Here is a 20,749-nt window from a genome sequence, read left to right as displayed (position 1 = left end):
TAGTCTCCTGTGTCATCACATATCGCAAACTTTTCTTTTGTGGTTTATGTTTTAGTTCACAAACTAGATTTGTCCTTTTTATTTTTCTTATTTTATTATTTATTTAACCTTTTTTAGACATTATGAAATACCTGAAGAGAGTCGTGTGAACACTATAATTACCCAACATTTTACTATTATTTGTAGTTTTTCTTTTAACTTAATTTAGAGCAGTAATTATTATTATTATTATGAGTAGTAGTAGTAGTAATTATAATATAGTGATAATTGTGATGACGGTATATTTTGCTTAATTTTCACGAGGCAACAAACAGTCACATAATTCTTATCGTAGTAATACCTAAACTTAATACCTAAACTTAATATTTAAATCATTATACTATAGTTTATATAAATGTTGTTACTTATCTATTTACATTTTTACCGACTATTCATAATCATTTCGCTTTCTGCGGAACCAATGAACAAAGTCGGTTCCGTCGGAGCACCATACATGTGGGACGGGAGCGGAGGAAAGATGGCGGCCGCCATGTTCCAGATGTCCTGTTTGTACCGGGGCATGTTAGCGGTCCGGGTCCCCGGTGTCCGGACCCTGATCCCCGGTCTGGTCCCGGCCCAGTTCCGGACCTTCTCGGTGCGGAAAGAACCGGAACTGGAGGAGAACCCGTACTATGCGAAATACCAGGACCGGATCCAGAGGCTTCGCAGGTCAGAGACTGACATCCGGATCCCCGTTAGGAAAATCACTATATTAACTAATCTTCCTTTACACTAGTTTACACGTTACTTAGATTTATTATAATCATTCATGTGAAATCCTGATAATCTGGTGATACATTCGGTTTAATTTGTAAACATCAAACTGTGAATGTACTTATAAATATTAATATTTACAGATTATTAGCCTGTTATTTGTTAATCATTTTAGACAAATAAACGTGTGTGAGGAAAGAAAACTGAGTTAAGGGGTTAGGGTTACTTATTTATTTACACTCTTTTGATTTATAAATGTCTATAAACATAGAATGAAATGTTTATTTGAGTTTTACAATGGGAGGTCAAACATTAACTCGACAGATATTTAAATGGAGTTCGGCAGTTTTATCTGATTTAACTCGACCAGTGACAAAATGCTTCAAGACAAGAATCAGAGTAAAAATACAGAAATAAAATAAATCAGAGGAAATAAAAACAGGTTTTTCTGGTAGAAGTTAATTTTGAAGTTCATCTTTGTGTCTGGACAGATTCAATTAATTTACAACATAGAATAAAGACGTGTAACAGTAATTCTATGATAGTATTTTTTATATTTTGTTCTCCAGCTGCAAAGATATATATTATTTTATATATATATATATATATATATATATATTGATACTTAGTCTTATGTGATTTCAGCACCAAACCGCAGGAGTTCAATGCTCGACTGGAGAAACGTCAAGAAACCAAGAAGGAAGTGCTGGGACACTCGAAGCAGGCAGAGTTCATCAAGCTCATGGAGCAGGAGGTGGAGACACTTTGAAAAGTCCTGAAACATCAGATACAAGAGAGCTTTCTTCCGACCAGACTTTTACCTTTGACTGGTTCCAGTGTGTAGTTAGACTCCTGTGATCTCATACTGGTCTCATAGTGACACTCTTACTGTGTGAATCTTTGCAGCTGGAGAACAAGGACAAGATGGCTGCCGACGGAGCATCTGGAGGTTTCACCAAGAACAAGGTGAGAGGAGGAGACGAGAGGAGAGGAGGAGCAGTTCAGATCTGAGCAGAGACGTAAACACGAGCAGCAGTTATAGTTGAGATTTATAAAGAAATCTGTTTCTATCCTGCAGGTGATAGAAATGTTGTTAAGATGTTTAAAATGTGTGAACTTGTTGTTCCTCAGACTCTGAGCTCCATCCTCAACATGGAGAAGATCCAGGAGATGACGGGGGAGGAGATCTCAGAGGTGAGTCGCTGGGCGGCGCCGCTCCCGTCACATGTCTGCGCCACTTCCTGTCACGTGATTTACTGCAGCAGCTGGAACTGGTTTTTGTTCTGTTCTTTCTCAGCTTTGGATGAAATATTATTCGTCGCATGAGACGATCAGCGCCGTCATCCCGGTGAGTCCGACCCCAGAGAGCAAGTTATTCTATATAGAAGCATAATACCCATCAAATAACATGTAATATGTAAATGTACCAGATTTAGCCACAAGGTTCAGTTTTCATCTGCAGTCGATGACATAACTGGACGAAATATGAAAACATGGACTAAGGCACAAAAGTTCAAACGTTAGTTAAACAGCATAGAGTTGTATGTGTATTTAGTGAAATTAGACAGAAATATAAAATAGTACTTGGTAAAACAACAAACACTACTCCATGATAAATATCACACAAGACCATAGAACTTCAACTAAATACACATTTTTAGTTTTAGAGATGATCAAAGTTTGTTTAGGGATCTAATGACCTGACGTCTCTTCACAGACACAGATCTACGAGATGATTCTCAACAGGTCGGAGTCTTGTCCGATGGTGAGTTCACTGCTGCTCACACATGTTGAGGAGAAACTGCAGATTATTTATTTTATCCGGCTCCACAAGGAAAAATCTTTTCGAATCAGGTTCTGCAGGATGAGCCACTCTTGAAATCACAGCATTCATTTCTTCATAATCTGAACATGAACCAGCCGTGAATCCTAATTGATTTCCGTTTCCTCTCCGATCCTCAGTTCCTCTACGCTCTGCCTCAGAACGAGGGTTACGAGTTCTTCCTGGGTCAGTGGTCCGGACACCAGCTGCACTTCACCTCCCTCATCAACGTGCAGGTAAACCGACAGAGGACGTTGGAACTTCAGTGGATGTTTGGACGCAACAATCTGAAAACACTGAAGTTGTACAGATCAGATTGATCAAAGGTTCAAACACGTTTTATGGGAAATTAATTTAGGTCTTTGGAAACTGCACAAATATCTGAAAAAATCCACATGTGATGGAAATCTGGAGATACAAGAGGCTGGAAACACCAAAGTTATCTACCTGTATTTAATTGGGGGCTTTCTGCAGAAAGGATCAAACCAGAGAGTCACAGGGATCTCAGAGTGAAGATGGAGAACAGTCAAGTGCAAGGATCTTATACAGGAGAACCAAGGCTGTCTGAGCCAGTTCAGACTGGTTCCATAGGCGCAGTTTGAGACAGAATTAATACACAGGAAACTGATTTGTATACCTTTCCATTGGGTTCTTTGGACAGTCAATAAGTAATGGAAAGGTCAAACAGGTAAACAGAAAGGTCAAACATTTCAAGTCATGGAGTCCTAATAAACTGTGGCTTTCCTCAATGGCCTGAGATGAATCAACAACTTCTAGAAACTGCAGATGTTTATAGAGAAATACATTTTCCTAAAATCAGCATAATATTGAACAGTGAATTTAAAAAGTCAGCTGGGCCTGTTATCGTCATGTGACCTGGAGGTGTGGGTCACGGTTCTGTTGTTCCTGTGTCCAGACGATGGGTGAGCACGCTCCCAGTCAGCTGATCCTCTACCACTACCCGGACCTGAAGGAGGAGAAGGGCGTGGTCCTCATGACGGCTGAGATGGATCCCAAGTTCATCGTAAGTCCACTGAACTGCTGATCCACAGCTGTATGGTTCTGATGATGGTGTTCAACCAGGTCCATCATCATCATCATCATCTTCATCATCATCCTGTCGTCTTTCTCTTCTCAGACCGTCCACCAGGCTCAGTGCTTGGCCAATCAGGTGCAGCTGTTCTACGGCACACTGAGGCAGGAGACCTTCCGATTGGTGGAGATGTTCAACCACAAACCCGCAGACTTCAAACACATGTCGGTGATAGCGGAGCTGGAGCAGAGCGGTCTGGGCCCAGCGCCCCCCCCCGGGCGCTCGTAGAGACACTACAGACGGACTGAGGTCACAGGATCTGCTCGGCTGCTTTCCAGGAACTGATGGTATTCGTTTTAAAAGAGACTCGGCGTTCTGCGCTGGGACAAACCTCGACCAATCACAGCCCTTCACGCTGGAGCTGCTGTGATTCAGGGAGAAAAGTTCTTCTCATGAACTGTGAACTCTGTCTGGGACTCAGATTGTTTCCACAGGAGAATAATGTGGTAACTGGTCTGTTCAGTAATGATAGAGTAAAACTATGATATTCTCCATGTTATCAAACTGGACCTGGAAACTACAACATTTAATGAATCATCTCCAAACCAACAAATCTTGTGATCAAATTAAACCTGAAATAAATTATTCTGAATATTCTGAAGTCTTCTCCTGTTGTGTTGTGATGTCTTTGAATTGTCCTGTAGACAAACTTAACAACACTGGAACATCTCAACACAAACAGCTGGTTCCTGCGCGTTTCATTTTCTCCTGCCCTGATTGGACAGTTTGACTCCACCTCCTCTCGTTGGGAAACATTCTGATTGGCTCGTCACCTCGGTCCTGTCACATGTTTCGTTGGTGAACCTTTGCCTCCCGTTCATTTCAGATCTGTGTGAGTGAAGCGGTAAATAAAACATTTGCTTCCTCGGGTGAAGATAGAAACATGAACACAGAAGCCTTGTTATTAATAATCACTTTTTATTGATTTCATGTGAAAAAAATACTGTGCAAACCCCCAAATGAATTCTTCAGGGATGGTCAGATTCAGTGAAAAACACACAGGAAGAGTTATTTGTTCTCATCTACACAGACGCACACAGACACACACACACACACACACACAGCCAGAGTGGAGGGAGTTTAGCTGATAACAGATTCATTTGTTTCCTTCAAAATAGATTTTCATGATTATGTTAATTCAAACTTTCACCTCTGGCTTTCCGTACTCATGACTATAAACCCCCATGGCACGAGCATTGTACAGACACACACACACATCATCCACTGAACAATAATGTGCTACAGTTTTCACTTTTTAAATTCTAGCCGTATCAAAATCGTACAAAAACAATGTTAATCAAAAGAAACATTTCTCCTCTAACGTCCTGTACAGATCTACAATCATCTGCAGAACAGTGAGACCTGGCACTGCTCATCTCAGAAACTCTACGTTTCACAGTTTGTTTCATCTACTCCACCGCGCTCCGTGGTTCATGTTCATTATTGCAACATGGGGTCAGAGCTCCGGCACGATAACACTTTTCCTTTTCAATATTCACACTCTGCTAAAACACAAGCTACAACACACAAGGTCCAAACCTATGAAGTGCTTTGAATTCATCCAGGAAGGACTCAACTAAAACACAAGGAAGCCCAACGTTATACTTTAGTGTTAAAGTATCAGAGGAAGAACTGATTAAAATCCATCAGATCAGTTTGTGTAGCACTTCAATGGTTAAACTGACTGTCACAGTTCTCCTGTCACTTGGGGAAAAAGGATAAGACACAAGAAATCTCCAACAATACATCGTTTTATGTAAAAGTTGAGTGAGGTGTCTCATCTGTGATGGTTCCTGAGCAATTTGAGATGAAAATATCTTTATCAAGCATTTACAATTTGAAGAGAAATAATCTGCTAGGAAAAGAAAATCTATTCTGATCTCTCTAAAGGAATTTGTATGTTTACTGTTTAAAAACTGTCAGGATGTTAGAATCCTTCAGACTTCATGCTGGGCTCGAATACTGTGGAATCACATGTTGCTCCACATGATCAGTCAAAAGGAATCAGGGAGTTGAACTCAAAGCTTTGTTCAGAAAGAAAGAAAAGAAACTGCAGACGTGTTTACTCTTTCCAATCAGCCGGTGAAACTAAGATGAGCCTGTGGAAAGAAACTGAACTCTTCTCTCTCATCATCAAGTCCTCATCAGAGACCAGAGTCCACTGCTCTGAACACGTCGCAGGTTCGATCTGATCTCAAACTGACAAAAGCACAGAGCTGAGCTGGCAGCAGGGGGGGGGGGGGGGGGGGGTGAACTCAGCTCCCACCACGCTGCCTCTTCTAGTCACGCCCACTCGTGTTTAATCCTGCTTGGAGCACATCAGTGCTGCACAGTGATTAGCACAATGCTACATGCTACAAGGTTTTCTACCTGGTACGTATCCATCATCCATCGATCGGCCGACATGCCTGTGCTACAGCAGAGTGTGAGTCAACAGGAAACTGCTCCTGCTCCGGCTCCTCCACCCGAGGAGCTGGTGCATGTGGTGCAGGCTCCTGAGCTCCGCCTCCTTCGTACCATGTGCTCCGCTGCTGTGACTCCCTGAGTGGATCCTCCGCCTCACGTCTCAGTACATGGCCTCCGTGTCTCTGATGCTGCCGAACGACAAACTGAAAGTGCTTCCCAGTCTCTTGGAGACGCCGTCGCCACTGCTCTTCTTCTTCCTGTTCCAGTTCAATAGGGAGGCGGAGCTCTGGCCCTTAGCTCCGCCCAGCAGACGCTGCCGGGCGTTTTCTTTGTCGCTGCCGTGGGACAGCATGACGGCCCTCCTCTCCACCTGCTCACACAAACACACACTCAGGTCACTGAACAGGTAGACACCCACTGACCTCCCCCCCGCACTTCACCCTCCAGTTACCTGTGTATCATGTGAGTGTAGCGTGACCACGCTGAGCTCCACCCTCCTGTCGCTGCAGCTCTTCAGCATGTGGACCACCTCGCTGTGTTTGGCCCATTTACAGTCGTCACCGTCCACCGCCACGATGTAGTCTCCTTCCCTCAGTCCGGCCTCCTGCACGACACCAGAGGAAACAGTGAGGATCTACACAAGGACTCACTGGTGACATCTCCTGCACACGCCTGCTGGGGGGATGTGGTCGTACCGCTGCACAGCCTCCGGGCACCACGCCTGCCACCAGGACGGGGGAGTCTCCTCTCAGCGTGAGGCCCAGTCCGCCCTCCCTCCTCTGCAGGCAGACGAGTCGCACCGGGCCCCAACGAGCCCGAGCACAGAACACCGACAGAGGCCCCTGCGGCACAGAGAGGAGTCATCTTCTGCTCATTCACTTCACTGTCTGGAGGTTATCCCCCCCGCTGAGGAGCTTACCAGTCTCTGAAAGATGTCCGTCACTTGGACTGTAGAGAAGTTGGTGGGAGTGATGTCTGGTTTCTGGTGGGTTTGAGCTGTAGACGACAGGAACCAAATATCACAGAGTGTCCTGCCATCACATGTCTACCTGGTCCCAGCCTCACTGAGTCTTACACTGGATCTCTGGAGCCTCTGCGGTTTCGTCAAAGTCGTCCTCTCGGTCCAGCTCCGAGTATTTGTCCAAAGAGCGTTTGTGTGTGAGGGACAACACGTCCTGCAGGATGTCCATCTTCCTCAGGATCTTACACAGGCCGTGGACACGCATGGCCTCCTCGTGTCGGATCACTGCACGCCGCAGGTGAGCTTTACCTGGAAGCACATTATTATTTACTCTTTTTAAATAGCGAAATTAAAATAATATCTAATGCTTCTGCTGCTTCACATGAACTCACCGAGCTTCCGTCTCTTTTCAGGGTCTCGTAGAATGAGGCTGAGTGAAGGTCCGACAGGAGCGCTGACGTAGAACTGGAGGAAAGCCTTCTCTGCTTCCTCCTGCTGCCTCTCCTCTTCCTCCTCTTCCTCCTCTTCCTCAGCAGACGCTGCAGAACCAGACACATCAGGTTCAGTCGAACTCTCGAGTGATCAACGCGACACAAACACAGACTGGATTCATTTCTCTGTACTCACACATGTGGTCACAGAGCGCGACAGCAGTGTAGTAGTGTGAGAGAGCGCGGAAGTGTTCAGATTTGACCTGAACCATGGACGCCCACGAAAAAGGCACGTAGTCCTTCATCAGAGGCTGCGTCATGGTCTGCTGCACCAACAAGTAGACGTCCGACACCTGCAGGAGACACACAGTGAACCACACAGTGAGCAGCGCGGCACAGCCACAGGAACCACGCACACTAACCAGACGTGAGCACTCACCCGTGCAGCCTCTTGTGCCAGGCGGAGCTGGGAGGTGAAGTGTGCGTCCCGGGTCGTGAGCGTGACGCGCTCAAAGATGCACTCCTGCACCTGGGCGACCATCAGCCGGACCAGCATGCAAAGCGACGGGCCACTCATGTCCAGACTCGGAGCGTTGGAGAAATTCTCCTTCAGGTAATTAAAGGCACCTAAACAAAAAGAAGGAGATGAAATAAAGGATCAAAAATCTGCTTTACAATCGTAATCAGTGAATTAATCAGTCAAACAACAACAAAACCTTGATCATCAATAAATGAGGATTTTTTATCAACTTTTCATTTTCAGAAATAAATCGACCAAAACCTCACACGTAATCTAATTTCAGTTTTTAAAATGTGGAGAATCTCGTCTTAGATCTGTTGATATCCTTTTTAATTGAGTTTTAAGTTTTAGTTTGGTAAGTTCGTTTGAAATGAAAATGCTACACCAATGAATCTTGAACTGTCTGCAGCAGCTGACGTCTGGGTTCATGCTCTGGATCGTTTCTAGAGTTTATCCAGAGCTCAGTGCAGGTCTGAGAGCAGCTGTAAGTTACACAATTTAATTCTAGGATAGGACAGGATAAAAAATCTGTTTCAGCTCTAGATTAAATAAATTCAATATGATTCAAGATTCAAGAGTTTTATTATCCAATGCACAGAGATAACAGTTAAACAGTCGCTGGCAATGAAATGCTTGAGTCACAGGCTCTCTTCTAACAATGCTCAAGAATTAAAATAACTAAATTTGAATAAAATAGTGTAAAATAGAATATCAAAAATTTTAAATTTGAAATAAAATATATATTGCGGTTATTGCAGTTGGGAGGAGTTAATAAGTCTTATGGCCTGGGGGATGAATGTATGAGTGAACAGAACTACGATTAGAGGATCGACTGTGATTGATGGAACCCAGCTGTGTGTGGTTGTGTTGTTTCGGTACCTGCGGCTCTCTGGAAGGCATCTATGGCCCGGTCTATCCCAGCGGCTGCAGAGCGGTCCTGCCGGGCTCCGATCTGCGTGAACAACGCTCCGATGTTGAACAACACACTTCCTTTCTCGAAGGCCAGCGCCCGCTGACAGGACGGGACGCCGGTCAGAGAGTCGTACCTGGGAGAGAACCACAGTGAACTCCATGATGGATCTTGTTTGTGTAGCTCCACTTTACTTCATGTCTTTATCGTTTTAAAGACGCCTGGTACCGACTCCTCAGTGGAAACCATGCTGACTAACAGAAGTGTTTGTGTCCTACCAGTGGAAGTGGACGCCCAGGTTCCTGAGTGGAGGGAAGAAGCGCTGGTCCAGGTAGAACAGCTGGTTGTAGTACTCCATCAGCAGCTCCAGACCGGCCTGGTTCCGACTGGGAGTCCGCATGGCCTGACCACAGAGGACAGAGGAACCTCTTACCTCACAGACAGACTCTGAGACCTGTTATACAAGGTTCTTTTTACCACTGCCAGGAGCTAAATCGATTCTCCACAACTATGTTAATAAAAGAATATAATATTGAAGAAGATGAGTGTTTGTTTTGAAAGAAGTCATATGAGGGACTTTATGAACCTGTCTGAGCTCCATAAGCTCTCTGATCTCCTGCTCGTACAGAGAGCTGTCCTCTCCGTAGTGCTCGCAGATGAAGTCCTGTGGGAGGAGGCAGGAGGACAAGTCAGTCTCACAGTGATCTGCGTTCATGTCCTCACTTCACAGTGTGCACACAAACAGATGCTCCTCTACAGAAGAAATGTACAAGACACAAACTGATAAATTATGAAAACAAGCTGCTATAAATCAGTTTAATCTGCTGCATGTTCGTGAGCGGGGGGGTTTTCCTGAGATGTTGTGTTCACAAGAGTGAGACGGTCGGACGAGGGGGGAGACATGAACAACATGCTGTTTTCACCTGGATGGAAAGAGTGAAGTCCACCTCTTTGGTTTCCTTCAGGCCGAGAGGGATCATGGGAACGTTGACAGCCTCACTGTGAATAGAAAGAGTGTGTTTGTAATCTGTCACCAATGTAAACACACACACAAACACACACGCTCACACACAGAGGGCTGGTTTTCTAATATGCCTTGAATATCTAATATGGTTCTCAAGGAACAATATATTTGAGGTGCTTTAACGAACCCTTGCATTTGATGAGGTTACCCAAATATCAACTTGTAAAGTAAAATAAGTTAATATTATATAAAAGTTGTTTTCTTGTCACCATTTCATTCTCTGATGTCCCATAAAGCTCCTGCAGGAACCTTTGAGGGTTCCAGTGAGACCTCCGCTCACGGTTCCTGGAGGAACCCTGGTTATTAAGTCCTGGTTATTGAAGGTTCTTAGAAGAACCCAGGTCCTGTGGTTTTCTGAGGTTATCTAATGACAACAAACACCATCTGCTTATCTTCTAACGCAGCAGGGCTCCATCCTGCTAATAAGCAAAGCTAAAGCCAAGTATTAACCCTCACGCCCGGGCTCCCTCCCCTCCCCCACACCCGCCTCCTCTCGTTGACCATGAACACAAACACTCACACACAACACACACTAATCAGGGGGTTTATCCCTCCCATGACCTGGGGCTGCACGGGGGGAAATCGCTGAGCTGTTGTGTGTGTCTGTATCTTGAGTGAAGCTCTACAGGCCACATCCATACAACCACGTTCTCATTTGAAAACAGCTTTTCAGACTAAAACGATCTCTGTCCACATGATTGTGTTATCACTTTTCATCCTCGTCCATTCTAACACCTGAAAACACACAACACATGACCACTCGGCTTATTATCTTATCTCCTCCACATGTAAATCACTGTAAAATGACAACTGTAACTGCACAGCAGCTGTTAGCAAAGACAACAGGGTCAGTAACACTTGTTTCTCCTTGTTGTTCTACACTGAGGCTGGTAGTTTTCTTCATGAAGGGGGTCATGTGACAGGAGCCTGACGAATCAGTGAAGGCTACATCATGACCCAGAAGGTTTGAGTGTCTTCAGCCTATAAAACGGGGACGGCTCTAAATCTCTGGAGGAGAGTGGACACCAGGTGGATCCACAGCAGAGCTCATGCTTTCGGATGTCGCCTAAATCTACACAACACAAAGTTTTAACTCTCAACCAGTCAACAGACAACATCCTGTGTGGGGCTGTGTACCTGTCGGTCTGGTAGGCCTCCATGTTGCTGTTCAGCTCCTCCAGTTCCTCCTTCAGCAGCTGCAGGTTGGAGTTGACGAAGCTGAGCTCCATAGCCACGGTCTCCTTCACCTTGTTGTTGGTCGTCGCCCTTCACAATAAAAGAAGACGACGTCAGTGAAATGTTTGTCATCTGTCTGCCAATGTTGTTGTAGTTTATGTATTTGAGTTTCATAGGAGTCGCACAACAAGGCTGAAAGAAAGACAATTGTGTTAACGTGTGCACTTTGTTACACATCTCACCAACACAATAAACACACACAGCTTTGGACTTCAATGAATGTACTGTATGCATCATCTCTCCATCTCCTCCATCATCCTCTGTTCAGTCCAAGACACTCAAACACTAGGGTGGGGGGGAAGGCTGTTGTGTTTGTCTCGGGGGGGGGGGGGGGGGGGGGGCATCACTTGGTTACCATGGTAACTAATGACAAACACTTTGCTGGGAAGGCGCTGAAGAAAAAAATCCCCCAGAATGAGACAATCAGTAAATTCCACAACACAAAGACACAACAACACTGAACTGAGGCAAGGAAACGAGAATCACTGCTCACTGCACAAAACTGTGAACATGAGTTTAACATGATAAACTTTTAAAAAAGACGGGATCACACAAACAAAAGAGACGATTTCAGCGAAGCAGCTCAAATAGAAACCAGCCAGAGTTTTTCCTCATGTGGAATCTAAAAGCAGAATTAAAGGTCATGGTGCTGAGTCACCAGATGCATCAACAGCTGGGAGATTCAGGGAGGACAAGTCAACAGAAACTGTCGGATAAATAATCCAGTGAGAAAGAAACACTCCTCTCTGTGTGTAAACAAACTGAAGAAACAGATCCGTCAGGTTCTCTTCATTCTGTTCACCTGAGTCCTGCAGGAAACTGGATCTGTGGACAAACTGTTTCTTTTTACCTCTGTCACTTTCTGAAGGTAAATTCAAACCTGTTCTTTTTACCTCTGCTCACGAGCTCCTGTTTCTCTGTCCGTTAGCTGGTTGTCTGTGTGTCAGCAGGATTACACAAAAACTAGTGGACGGACCAGGAGGAAGGATGTGGGTCAGGAAAGAACTGATTAAAGTTGGTGCTGATCCGGATCCTGGGGCCGATCCAGGAATTTGTCTTTATCACTCAGTTTCTCTAACATTGTGAGAAGGATGTTTTTCCACAGTTTCAGTGATTTCTCACAGAATAATAAACAGATCGTGATGAATCAATCTGACATCTTCAGAGGACTGATATTCATGAGAGTGTGAAGTTTGGTTCATCTTCATTGAGTTCGAGGGGCTGCTGAGTCTGGTACGAGGTGTGAGCTCTAATCAGGAGTCCTAGTGAAGTGTGTTTGTACTAATACTTCTGGTTAGGGTTGTTATATATGATAATCAACTGAACACAGACACACCACAAACTTCATGGACATGACCAGAAAAAGTGAAGTGAAACTGCAAAAAAAGTTTTTCTGTATTACTATAACTTTTTTATCTTGTTATTACAACTTTTTGTTTCATCAAATTATGACTTTACTCTCATATTCTTGTTATATTTCAACTTTATATATTTTTTCTTGAACTGTGAAATGGCCGTAACACTCGTACCTTTGAGCTCCTTTTGAAGGATCTGTCCAGTTCGACCATTTTACATTCACCTCTCTCTTCCACACGCACACACACACACACACACACACACACACACACAAACAGACCTACATCTAGGATCAAGCCAAGGACAATCTGATTAGTCAGCTTTAACTGGGCAACCAATTATCCCCTTCACACACACCCACTCGCACGCACAACATTCTGCAGCTTTTGAGAGAAATGAAAATAGGAAGGAAGCCGGTGATCATAGTTCAATAAAAACCAAACTGACTGATAGAGACCAGGATCTAACTGTCGTCCAGCTGGATTCTCACAGAGGGACACGATGTGACGTCTTCATCGGCCAATCACAACCCATCTTTCATCCGTCATCCCCCCCCATGTCAGCACCCACACCACGACCCAGTTCCACAGGGAGTGAAACATAGAGGGAGGAGTTTCTGTTTGTCAGTATGTAGGTGTCTGTGTGTGTCAGTATGTGTGTGTCAGTATGTGTGTGTCAGTATGTTTGTGTGTGTCAGTATGTAGGTGTCTGTGTGTGTCAGTATGTTTGTGTGTGTCAGTATGTGTGTGTCTGTGTGTGTGTCAGTATGTTTGTGGGCTATTCCAGTTGACCGGAAAGGGGGAGGACAAAAAAAAGAGAAAGGTCTGACGGTGCCAGACAAATAAGTGGGGGATGAGGCTGCCGGGGCCTCGCTGGAAATCACTGCATGGGAACAGGACGGGGGGGCGGACACAAAGCCAGCTGATTACAGGCCGCCTGTCTGCGTGGGGGTCCTCTTTGTCTCTGTGACCCCCCCCCCCCCCCCCGTCCCAACAGAAAGGGCACGAGCACTGGTTTTATTTCCCCTGAACTGAGTCATCACCTTTTAGGATAACAGCCTGAAACCGGTCAGGAATGGAGCTGAGGGGAGAAACAGCCACGACCTGTCGAAGAATTAACCTATAATATCAATTAGTGCTATAAACAGCTGATTGATCAATCACAACAATTAATTATTGACTTAATTATTAAAGTGAATTCACTGGATCCAGCTCCTTAGATGTGAGATTTTCTGCTTTTTTCTATTGTGTAACTGCTTCTTTCGTATTCTTGTGAGTTTAGGATCATGCATCAGTCAAGAAAAGTAATGTCAAGTCTTACTAAACAAGTATATTGGAGATAAAAAGATAAATAAACTAACTGAGTGACGAAACTCCAATGAAAACAGTTCATTAGTGGTCGTGGCCCTGCCGCCCATCATCCACCCCCCCGAGAAAGATCTTTGAGAAAGTTAATTAGTCGTAGCCAAACAAGTGCTGGGATAATAGTGAGGAGTCGTGTGTTGATCTTATTAGATTCTGACACGGCACTTCTAACGAGGCCCAACGAGGCTCCTTGCTTTAATTAAGTGGCTCCTCCTTCTACTCCCTCTTTACGAGCGAGGAGCACCAGCTGACCCCACTGGTCTCAGACCTGCCACAGCCAACAAGGTGCATAGAGCAGATGTATGCACATGTATTAAATGTACAGTTTTCAGCATCTCTTCATTCATCTACGTCTGAGGGGATTAACAAACATGCACAGCCTGAGACGTAGTTAGGAGGAAAGAAAGGAGAGCGGGGGGGATAAAGATGATGTTAATGTTCTCAGAGAGAACACTTTGATGTTCTGCCACGTTTCTTTTTTCATTTCCCTCATTTCTCCACCGATAAAACTCCTGCCCGCTGTGTGAAGGACAGCCTGCTGCTTCCAGAGCTCAGGTCAGCTCAGATCAGCTCAGTGTGAGTAAATCCCATATTTCCAAAAGTATGCAGGGTTTAGTATTGTTATGCATGATTCTGTAAAAAGTACTGAAGTGAAAAGAGAGGCACATACGCACAACACAAAGGAGCAGACACATAAACACACACAGTGAACACAAACAGAGCCATAAAACTGGGTGGTGCTCGTCTGTGTGTGTGTCTGTGAGTGTGTGTGCGTGTGCGTGTGTTTTCGGGGGGGGGGGGGGGGTCAGTGATCTCTGACCTTTTCCCACAAATGTGACAGAGCCGACACGTTCACAAAAAGTGAACCGACACATAAGAGACGTGAACAACATCCATCACCACATCTCAGAGAGGAGAGCGCTGGACTTTTCAATCCTGAAGGAACCTTATGAAGAACGGGTCCATCTTTAAACTTTGTACCAAGCTCTCACTACTACCACTACACAACCAGTACACATTACAACACCACACATGTTCTCAGGTCACAGTGACTACAGGGAAGGTGCTGGTTGTCCTTCACTCTGTAAGTCAGTAACGAACTCTAATTGTTTGAGGACTGTGACAGCTCAGATCTCTTTTAACAGCTCTCAGTATCATTGGTCGATCACCATCTTACTGCATTTAAAGACAGTGACTATGTGGATCCTATTATAATAAACGATAAAGCAGAAAAACACCTAATACAATAAACACAGCTATTTAGTGCTGCACCTTATCCTCAAAAGTTACAGCAGGAAAGTTCCTCAGCAGATTTAGATTTCACCAGATTCTTTGATGTGCATCATAGAATCCCAAAGATGGAGATCCTCAGTTCGGGACTCTGACCTCACCTGAACAGGTTCTCTGCTCCTGCTCTCATGCGCATCTCCTTGTTGATCTGCTGGTTGATGCGAGCTCGTCTGTGCTGCAGCTTGCTGCGCTGGGTCTGGGCGAAGGGGTCGCATCCCTGCAGGTGGAGGAGGAAGAAATGAATGAATTCATCAGTTACAGCGACACATGTCAACACGTCAATGTTCACTACAGTCTGTACGACCACATGAGTAATGAAGACGATATGAATCCAGTCGACTTGATCACTCTGTGTTCTGTTCATTTCAAATAATGTGACTGAATTGGCACTTTGCTCGTTTCTTGTCCATCATATTGTAAATATGTTTCTAACAGACTGCATCGGAATACGATTTCCTATCTGCATGTTCCCCCAGAAAGACACAGAGATGAATAACAGGGATTCTTCAGCAGAGTCGTTCTCAGGATCTTTTTTGGATCCTTGCTGTAGAAACACAGACTGGACATGAAACCACCAGAGAGAAAGTCTACTTCATGGTGGAGATGACAGCTTGTAAAGGAACCTGTCAGAAACCAGAGTCACTGAGAAGAGCAGAGCGTCACGGAGACTGAAGAGGGAAATGATCTGATGTGCAGAAGGAACAGAACCTCCACTCCAGCAGGATCTCATGTTTTTGGTTTTAAGCATATTTCTTAAATAAGCGAGAGACTCACAGTAAGTTGTCCAACTGGCCAGGAGTGAAACCAGTGACCTTCTGCTGGAGGCGTGTTCATGAACACGTGTGCTACGTGCCCTCGCCATCAGCTCGCTCCAGGATCACGTGTTTAATAGGAAAGGGACCTGGTGATATGTCAGAGCAGTTTATCTGCCTGAGGACTTAAAGGCCTCTTAAATCTCACTTCAGCAGACGTTTAGTCCACAGCACCCCCACAGCTCCCAGTTCCAATGTGCTCCCTGGGAATCGATCACACGCTGCACCCCCCCCAGTTCCCTCTCACCCAGTTAAGGTGTTTGTTTAGCATGCACACGTCAAGTAATCCTCAGGGTGCCTGCGTGGATTAGGACTCGGGCCGAGCTCCCACCTCTGCTGCACCATCAGGAGGACGGAGGCCGCTCGACATCTGTGCAACCAACGCACAACTCGTCTCATTCAGCAACACAAACAAGTGAACCAACAAACTGTTGCTATCACAGTTATCTTCTCAGTCCAGCAGCAGCAGCAGGACAAGTGCCTTGCTTCAGGGCACCACGTCTGAGATCGATATTTATTATGACAATAAACTCTTGAATCTTGAATCTTATTATCCATCAGTGTTTTTACATCCCACTCACGGTGTCTGGAGTTAATTCAAAGGAGCAGTCGGACCTGGTTAAATCCAGTTCCTGCCGACACTGGCCGGCATGTGGGGTAAACAACAGGTTGCCAGTTTAATTCAGGACCAATGAGAAATGAGTCAACCTCTCACACCTACGGCCAATCAAGAGTCTCCAATTAAACCCAGTTTGCATGGGTTTGGACTGAAGGTGGAGCAGGAGCACATGGAGAAATCCCACTCAGACAGACAGGGCTGACCACTGCACCACCGTGCCACCACCGAGCCACCACCGTGCCACCACCTTACCACCACCGTGCCTCCACCGTGCCTCCACCGTGCCACCACCGTGCAACCACCGAGCCACCACCGTGCCACCACCGTACCACCACCGTGCCTCCACCGTGCCTCCACCGTGCCTCCACCGTGCCACCACCGTGCCACCACCTTACCACCACCGGGCCTCCACCGTGCCACCACCGTGCCTCCACCGTGCCACCACCGTGCAACCACCGAGCCACCACCGTGCCTCCACCTTAACTCCACCGTGCCTCCACCGTGCCACCACCGTGCCTCCACCGTGCCACCACCGTGCCACCACCGTGCCTCCACCGTGCCACCACCTTACCCCCACCGTGCAACCACCGAGCCACCACCGTGCCTCCAACTTAACTCCACCGTGCCACCACCAGCCTGATTGAAAAAACTGAAGATGTTCCTACTTCAAGTGTAAAGCTTTAAGGATAGATTTGTACCTCTATCTCTGTGGAGTGAGGACATTTTAGAGAGTGAGGACGTTTTGGTCATAACTCTTTCAAAGCCCTGTTTGAGGGTTGAGACTTGGTTATCAGTTAGAATGAGGTTAAAGGGATAGTTCTCCCCAAAATGAAAATTCACTCATTATCTACTCATCACTATATCGATGGAGGGGGGGGGGGGGGGGGTGTTATGACACAGTTACAAGTTATATTTGAATGACACCATTGTGTTGTTTCTGTTGTTTCATTACGTCTATAGAAGTGGTCGTGTTAACTTTAATTGGATTCTGCTGCAGCGCTGTTTAACCCCTGAAACTCCACAAGTGGTTACTGGAATCAGACACTTCACCCACCCCCCCATCATAGTTGTGTGTGTGTGTGTGTGTGTGTGTGTGTGTGTGTGTGTGTGTGTGTGCAGGTGTCCCACCTTCCGGATGCTGCCCTCTGTGGGCAGCGTCATGGGCAGCTCATCGTCTGAGGCTCCGTCTGACAGCGACATGTCCTGCTCTCTGTGGAAACACACACACACACACACACACACACACACACACACACACACACACACACACAAGCGGGGTTTCAACACACGCTCCCGTCCCGAGCCACGTTCTGACCACACACAGCCGCTGGTGGACAACTCGCCTGGTCGCAGGTTCCTCCATCATGAAGAAGCACCGGGCTACATTCCTCTGATCCGCTTCGTGTGGATTCAACCGCCAGAGGAAGAAAGTTGAGTGAGAGAACAACAACCTGCAGCTTCTCCTCCTTCTTCTTCTTCTTCTTCTTCTTCTTCTTCTCATGACCCTGAGTCCTCCTCCTCCTCCTCCTCCTCCTCCTCCTCCTCCTCTGTTGTTCTCTCTGCAGCTGCTGAAGCTTATTCGCTGAGGCGGGTCGCTCAAATTGACTCCAGCCAATCACGTGCCAGTATTCCGGAGCGAGAGTGGAGTGGACGAATCAGAGGGAGGATTAGGGGCCGAACGACGGCCAAAGCTGACCAATCAGGAGGCGCTGGAAGCGTCCCCCCCCCCCTTCACTCAGCGGGCTGTTGCTATGACGACGTCAGGGTTGTGGCTCGTGAGTGAATAATACGGATTATTACGTAGTTTACGCAAATTACGTTCAAAACACTTGAAATACTTACTTATATTACTACTAATAATATTATTACTTGTAGTAGTAATAATGATAATATTATTAACAACTATAACATAGTATCAATAATAATAGTCATAATAACAATAAACAATAGAAACAACAATGTTAGAAGTAAAGTATCAATTCTGTAGAATGATATATTATTTATATCATTCTACAGAATTGGGTTTATTATATTAATTGTTGCTCTGTGTTACTGTATATGTACAGGATACAGTTATTTATGTTGTTCCCACATTAGGAGTTACACACAAAACAATAAAACTAATTCACCTACACATCTGGATTATTTTTTGACATTTTAATCTTTATGTTTAAAGATAAATATTAAATTTGCATCATTCTCATCTAAACTAATCCATCCTGATCCACTTCATCTTGGTTCCACGGCTCTGGTCAGAAGTAGATTGTTCCAGAACGGTGAGGACACACTGAGACGACCCGGCTGCTGCTCGTCCCCATCACTGCCTCTGTGTCTGTCAGAGCACGTGTCTCCACATGGCAGCTCCTCCTGTCCCCGTCCAGCCGGTACTTCTGTCTGTCTTTGTCTGTGACTGTGTCCTGCAGGCAGCTCGGAGGAGACACCAGTCAGGACGGGGGTGCTGTGGGGGAGATTCATTAGCAGTGGGAAGAGTTGGTTCGATTCCAGGGAGAGAAAGATGAAGAGAAACTTGAAAGAGAAGAGCTAGAGAGAAAATGAATGCAGGATGACAGCAGAGTTTTGTTTGTCGACTATCACAGCCTCCTTTCTGTGAAGTTTCACATCTAACGACTGGTTGAAATTAAAGATGAAACTATGTGATTCTATTTAGTTTAACAATCAAAAAGACCTAAATGATCACGGTTATCGGTTTTATCTGTATTTATGTCCACAAACAAAAATGTTTAAACAGTTCTGATTCACAAACTGAGGTAGTTCAATGAGTTTTATATAGAGTGATATATTTATTATCAATAAAAGATAATACGGCACCAACACCGAAATAAAATGTAACATAATCATTGAAAAAAGGTAAGTAATAAGATATTATAATGATCTAATGACAGAAAGTGTAATGGTTTGACACTTACACTTGTTTTGTGAAGGACTTTTATTTTCATAGATGTCTAATATTTGACAATGAAATTAATGGTGTAAGTTGTGGGTTGATGTATTTACACCGAAACCAGTTCTGAACAGAAAACTAGAAATTAAAAAACCCTTATGAACTCTGAATATTCGACTGTCTGTGCTGTTGTTCTGCTGTTTGGCCACTTCGGGGCGCTATCACACAGAGAATATCACACTGAGTTTCAGTGGGTTGAAATATCTTCATCCATCTTTCAATCTCATTTTATTTATACTGCAGATATTCACAAATCCCAATCTGTCTCATAATTGTAATTTATAATAAAACTTTAAAGTTACTATTGCATGATGGGAATTGATAACCTTTTATTCTGCCTCCTCCTCTGAAACTCAGCAGAACCCAAACGGCTTCACGTTCATACATGTAACGTTGATGTAAAGTTTACTGAGACACAAGGTTACCACGTCTCCATCGTTTGACCCGGGAGAGTTTGTACTATCAAACTTTTCTTCAGGCTGCTCACATTCACACGGAGCTCCACCGGTGTACGAGGCCGGGGGACACTTCCAAACCATCCATCACTCTGTGTGCTCTGCTGTCTCTCTGCTGTCTCTGGGAGAAATGTCTCCCTGAAAGTCCAGCAGCAACCTGTCCCGAGGCTGAGCAGGAGAAAGCTTCAGTTCTCTGGATCATTTGTTTTTAGGCATTAATCACAAAGTACAGAAAATGAGGAAGAATGTGCAGGGACATATTTCATTTGGTTTGGAAAGTTGATGTGTTAAATAGGACATTATGAAAAGGGACAGTCGTTCTACAGACGTGATTAATAGTCATCAGTGTGGTTGTAGCCATAAAGGCTGGGGCTGCTGGGTAAAGGAGGCTGTTGTCTTCTGAGAGGGGCCCCAGAGAACCACTGATTACATTAGTCCACAGCTACGACACTATAGTTAGTGCTATTCTTCAGTTCCTTGTGCCTGGGGCCCCCTAAGCATCCTGCTGGGGCCTGAGGGCCTGAGGGCCTGTGAGGCTGCAGAGAGCAGGTGAGGACTCAGCCTGTGACACGACTCTGCCGGGAGGACACCTCTCACCGAGCGGGCGGGAGCAGGGACTCTGGAACAGATGGTTACCGGGTTGGGCAGGTCCTCTGCAATCCTCACGGCCTCTTCATTAGCCCCACGTGTCGTGCACCTTTCAAACGGGAGGGTGGGCTGACAGGCAGCAGCTCG

The 20,749-nt window shown here is 45.3% G+C and overlaps 2 protein-coding genes across 2 annotated transcripts; one reads left to right on the top strand and one right to left on the bottom strand.

Annotated features, from left to right (window-relative positions):
- The first annotated feature begins 484 nt into the window (after window positions 1-484).
- On the top strand, window positions 485-4,265 carry atpaf1 (ATP synthase mitochondrial F1 complex assembly factor 1). The gene is made up of 9 exons (XM_062395906.1): window positions 485-708; window positions 1,399-1,507; window positions 1,660-1,719; window positions 1,885-1,947; window positions 2,051-2,101; window positions 2,471-2,518; window positions 2,716-2,811; window positions 3,492-3,599; window positions 3,714-4,265. Exons 1-9 carry the CDS (start codon window positions 494-496, stop codon window positions 3,894-3,896), a joined length of 933 nt encoding a protein of 310 aa, XP_062251890.1. The 5' UTR covers window positions 485-493; the 3' UTR covers window positions 3,897-4,265.
- Window positions 4,266-4,551: 286 nt separating this feature from the next.
- On the bottom strand, window positions 4,552-17,971 carry rhpn1 (rhophilin, Rho GTPase binding protein 1). The gene is made up of 15 exons (XM_062395905.1): window positions 17,726-17,971; window positions 15,268-15,383; window positions 11,058-11,186; window positions 9,820-9,895; window positions 9,483-9,560; window positions 9,175-9,299; window positions 8,866-9,032; window positions 7,906-8,093; window positions 7,663-7,819; window positions 7,428-7,574; window positions 7,150-7,344; window positions 6,994-7,070; window positions 6,770-6,916; window positions 6,526-6,678; window positions 4,552-6,444 (listed from the first exon to the last, which is right to left on the bottom strand). Exons 1-15 carry the CDS (start codon window positions 17,795-17,797, stop codon window positions 6,235-6,237), a joined length of 2,037 nt encoding a protein of 678 aa, XP_062251889.1. The 5' UTR covers window positions 17,798-17,971; the 3' UTR covers window positions 4,552-6,234.
- Between the last annotated feature and the right edge of the window lie 2,778 nt (window positions 17,972-20,749).

This window comes from Platichthys flesus, chromosome 9 (genome assembly GCF_949316205.1).
Source record: "Platichthys flesus chromosome 9, fPlaFle2.1, whole genome shotgun sequence".
NCBI classification, from domain to species: Eukaryota; Metazoa; Chordata; class Actinopteri; order Pleuronectiformes; family Pleuronectidae; genus Platichthys; species Platichthys flesus.
Note: the sequence above shows the minus strand (reverse complement) of the source record. Positions and strands in the feature narration are given on the sequence as shown.

Bases quoted from the DNA above. Each gene is read 5' to 3' on its own strand.
- atpaf1 (XM_062395906.1), top strand. From the start codon at position 494: ATGTGGGACGGGAGCGGAGGAAAGATGGCGGCCGCCATGTTCCAGATG. The intron at 709-1,398 runs GTCAGAGACTGA...ATGTGATTTCAG, and splicing joins CGGATCCAGAGGCTTCGCAG to CACCAAACCGCAGGAGTTCA. The intron at 2,812-3,491 runs GTAAACCGACAG...TCCTGTGTCCAG, and splicing joins CCTCCCTCATCAACGTGCAG to ACGATGGGTGAGCACGCTCC.
- rhpn1 (XM_062395905.1), bottom strand. From the start codon at position 17,797: ATGTCGCTGTCAGACGGAGCCTCAGACGATGAGCTGCCCATGACGCTG. The intron at 9,300-9,482 runs GTTCATAAAGTC...CTCTGTGGTCAG, and splicing joins AGCTTATGGAGCTCAGACAG to GCCATGCGGACTCCCAGTCG. The intron at 9,033-9,174 runs GTAGGACACAAA...GTTCTCTCCCAG, and splicing joins CTGGGCGTCCACTTCCACTG to GTACGACTCTCTGACCGGCG.